At 33.4% G+C, this 3,313-nt stretch overlaps 1 protein-coding gene across 1 annotated transcript; it reads right to left on the bottom strand.

The window, feature by feature from the left end:
- Positions 1–1,195: 1,195 nt before the first annotated feature.
- On the bottom strand, positions 1,196–1,700 carry LOC131068399 (protein LURP-one-related 15-like). Its single transcript, XM_058003582.1, has 2 exons — positions 1,506–1,700; positions 1,196–1,441 (listed from the first exon to the last, which is right to left on the bottom strand). Exons 1-2 carry the CDS (start codon positions 1,698–1,700, stop codon positions 1,196–1,198), a joined length of 441 nt encoding a protein of 146 aa, XP_057859565.1.
- Between the last annotated feature and the right edge of the window lie 1,613 nt (positions 1,701–3,313).

Raw genomic sequence — 3,313 nt, 5'->3', positions numbered from 1 at the left:
AAGTTGAACCTTTATGACACGATTTTAAACAAATCATTCATTTTGAAGTACTTGAGGGGAAATAATCTCCCCCACTTGATGTGACATAAATAATTTCTTGAAAAGTAAAGAACAAGATCTACTCTTGAATGATGACTACTAAAAAGGAAATCTAGTGAAACAAAAGTAGACAATAGAGGTCTTTACTTTGCTTGGACACAATGGGGAATGTTTTGTTACAAGAGACAATACTTTGTTCTACCATTATATGATGACATCAATAAAAATAGAGGATGAATGACTTCCAATGCCTTAGCTTTTAGCCTATAATTTAATTTTCATATTTAGATAAAGTCATGATAAGTTTAATATTGAATCCAACAGAATAAGATTAAACATGAAATTTGATATTATTATAATAAAAATAAATATATTCCCTCAAAACTACGACGTGGATAAACACCTTTAAAAGCGCAGCAAATATTTGAATTAAAATAAATACAAAATCGCTTATTACTAAAACAAAATATTTGTCATTTTGCAATCAGCCTATGCATACACTATATAGTTAGTGAATGCAGCAGTGGTGAACGGAGAACCCATGATTTTGCATGGGGAGATAAAAATTTTACCAAATTTACGATAAAACCTTTAAACAATAACCTATTTTAGAATTATACATAATAAATAGAATGTTTATACTAAAATTAACTACTAACAATGGTCAAGATCAAAGAATCCATGATCTTGCATGGATCAAATTAAAAATTTATTAATTTTTAAAAGAACCCATGATCTTGCAGGGATCAAATTAAAAATTTATTGACTTTTTTGAAATTAATGGAATGCTGACATAATCATTCATCAAAAAATTTACCAAATTTATAATTAAACCGGTAACAACCAATTTGAGAATTATTCTTAATAAACAAAATCTTTAAACTATAAAGTAACTACAAACAATACTGATCAGTGTCTTGAAAAATAAATACGATCCAAATCGAAGGCAATCAAGAGCAGTCTATGTTGTCGAGAATTATAATGAGAGCAACAATGAAAGCATTGTCCACACCCGGCTGCACCATTACTGAATACGGGGTTCTCTTCAACAGTAAGTTTACAAACGTGCATTTCTTCTTCATCTGATACATATATAACCAAAATAGACATTATTCATCTCCAAACACAGCACCACAACCAAAATCTCCAAATCAAATTAGCAGCAATTTATACTATTTACCTCTGCAATGACCCGGTCGCCTTGATAAATTTTGCAGGATCGGTTGAAGTAGCTGCTCTTGACATGGAAATCACAGAGTTTTTCGTCCTTATTATCAGACATGAACACATCAAGAGAGGTCTTTAGCTGAAACACCGATGATCTCTTCACACTGAAGGCAAAATTTTGCCCATTGATGCTATCCCCATCAAATACTCTCCATCGTTTGTGCATCGTCAATATCTGCAATAATTTCCAGTCAAACTCCATAGTTTAATTCATCAATGTTAATTAGGGTTTGTTATACCTTTTTTTCCATGGTGAGGAGGGGATTTCCGGCGGCTCCTTGCAGAAGGCGGCGGCGATGGAGGCTCAGCACTTTTCCCGAGGATTTGAAGACGACGTTTCCGTTGGCGTCTGTGACTGTGAAGTCCCCTCCTGAGAAAGTCGGGAGATTCCTCTGTACAGTGAATTCTTTGGTTTGTTTAAATGGGTATTCCATTTCTGCAGAAGCATTTCAGAAATGATTGAACGGGAAGGAAAAGAGGATTCACATGTTCATGAGATGATCGCAGAGGAAGCATTTAAACCGGGCATGGTTTAGAGCGAGACGTTGACCATATTATTCCACTTCATTTTTTTATTTTTCTTTCAATTTCTGTGGAATTGAATTGGTCTTAGATTTGTTTAAAAAACTTATTGCTCAGGTGATGATTGCAGAGGAAGCGTTTGAATCTAGCATGGTTTAGAGCGAGGCATTGGCCATCTTATGCCACTTCATATTTTATTTTTCCTGAAAATTCTCTGTAATGGAATTGGTATTTGATTTGTTAAAAAAAATTGAGTAGATCAGAACGAGCTTAAAAAAAAAAAATTTTGAATGGTGTAAAAGTTTCAAAGGATAAGCTTGGACTGTGTCCAACAGCGGGTAGGCACCTAAGACGATATCAAAAGTAATTGTTAAATATTTCAAACTTCTCTTAGTTGTTTTCAAAGAGTTTCCATGTTTCCTTAAATACAATGTAATTTTGATTTTATAATATATATGAAATCTTGGCACTCACAATGTCTATGGTCCCACATGGCCGGAGGTACTTTTCATTCAAAGTCATCACATAATATTTATTTACTTTTTTGGGGCCAAATTTATTTTGGTCAAAGTTTTACAGCCCCACATGGCCCGAGGTACTTTTCATTGAGTTAATTATTATTTTTGTGAAATTAATATTTATATTAGTTTTAAAATATTTTGAAAAATAAGTTATAGGAAGTGGGTGAAGTCTAGGTAAGGTAGTGTCACCAAGATTTATAGAGTTAGTAGTTGGAGGTGGGTCATTATCATTTGATATTGACATTTATATTTATTGTCTATTATTTATGAAGATTTAGCATGTAGGGGCACCATCTTAGTTATCTTCACTAGTTTGCATTTTCTTAGAAGTTGAGAAATAATTCTAATAGGAGAAATGGCCAAAGTGATCAATGGGAACGTGTGACTATCTAGCCAACCTAGATCTCGTCTAAAATGTTGTTGAGGACAAAGTGACTATTAGAGCGAACACTAGGACCACCATGTGCACTATGACCATAGGTTTTGTGCTCAAAATATGAGAATCATCACACACATGAGCCGTTTGACTTTTTTATGTCGATACCGTGGAATTAGGGATTCATGCCTAGTTGAAGAAGGGTAGTTTAGTAGCATTGTAGCAATCATATAAGGAGGACTATACTGGTGGTCTAGATGAAACACTAACAAACATATGAGGAGCACCATGCTAGTGGTCTATAATAGCCTCTATAATGGGCCACTTTAAGTGAAGTTTTAGTTTCCTATACTTGGATATGTACTTTTAGATGCTCAAAATTTCCCTAATTAATTAATTAAAGTATCTCAACTTCGACCATCACTAATTAGAAAGACAAATGCTTATCTAATTAGTAGTCCAATTAATGTTCATCTCCTCACAAAGTAAATAATAAATCATTTCCACTTACAAGTAAGGAAAAACCCAGAAACCAAAAAGAAAACTCTACTAAAAAACCATGGATTTAATTGTAGGTAACGATTTTATGGGGATTTATTCACAATTTTACTGGTCAATAATTCATTTG

Source organism: Cryptomeria japonica, chromosome 3 (assembly GCF_030272615.1).
Source record: "Cryptomeria japonica chromosome 3, Sugi_1.0, whole genome shotgun sequence".
In the NCBI taxonomy this organism is placed as follows: Eukaryota; Viridiplantae; Streptophyta; class Pinopsida; order Cupressales; family Cupressaceae; genus Cryptomeria; species Cryptomeria japonica.
This window is presented reverse-complemented; position numbering and strand designations above follow the sequence as displayed.

Excerpts from the sequence above, each read along its gene's own strand:
- LOC131068399 (XM_058003582.1), bottom strand. The coding sequence starts at position 1,700 with ATGGAATACCCATTTAAACAAACCAAAGAATTCACTGTACAGAGGAAT. Across the intron at positions 1,442-1,505 it reads TCCTCACCATGGAAAAAAAG|ATATTGACGATGCACAAACG; the intron begins GTATAACAAACC and ends AAATTATTGCAG.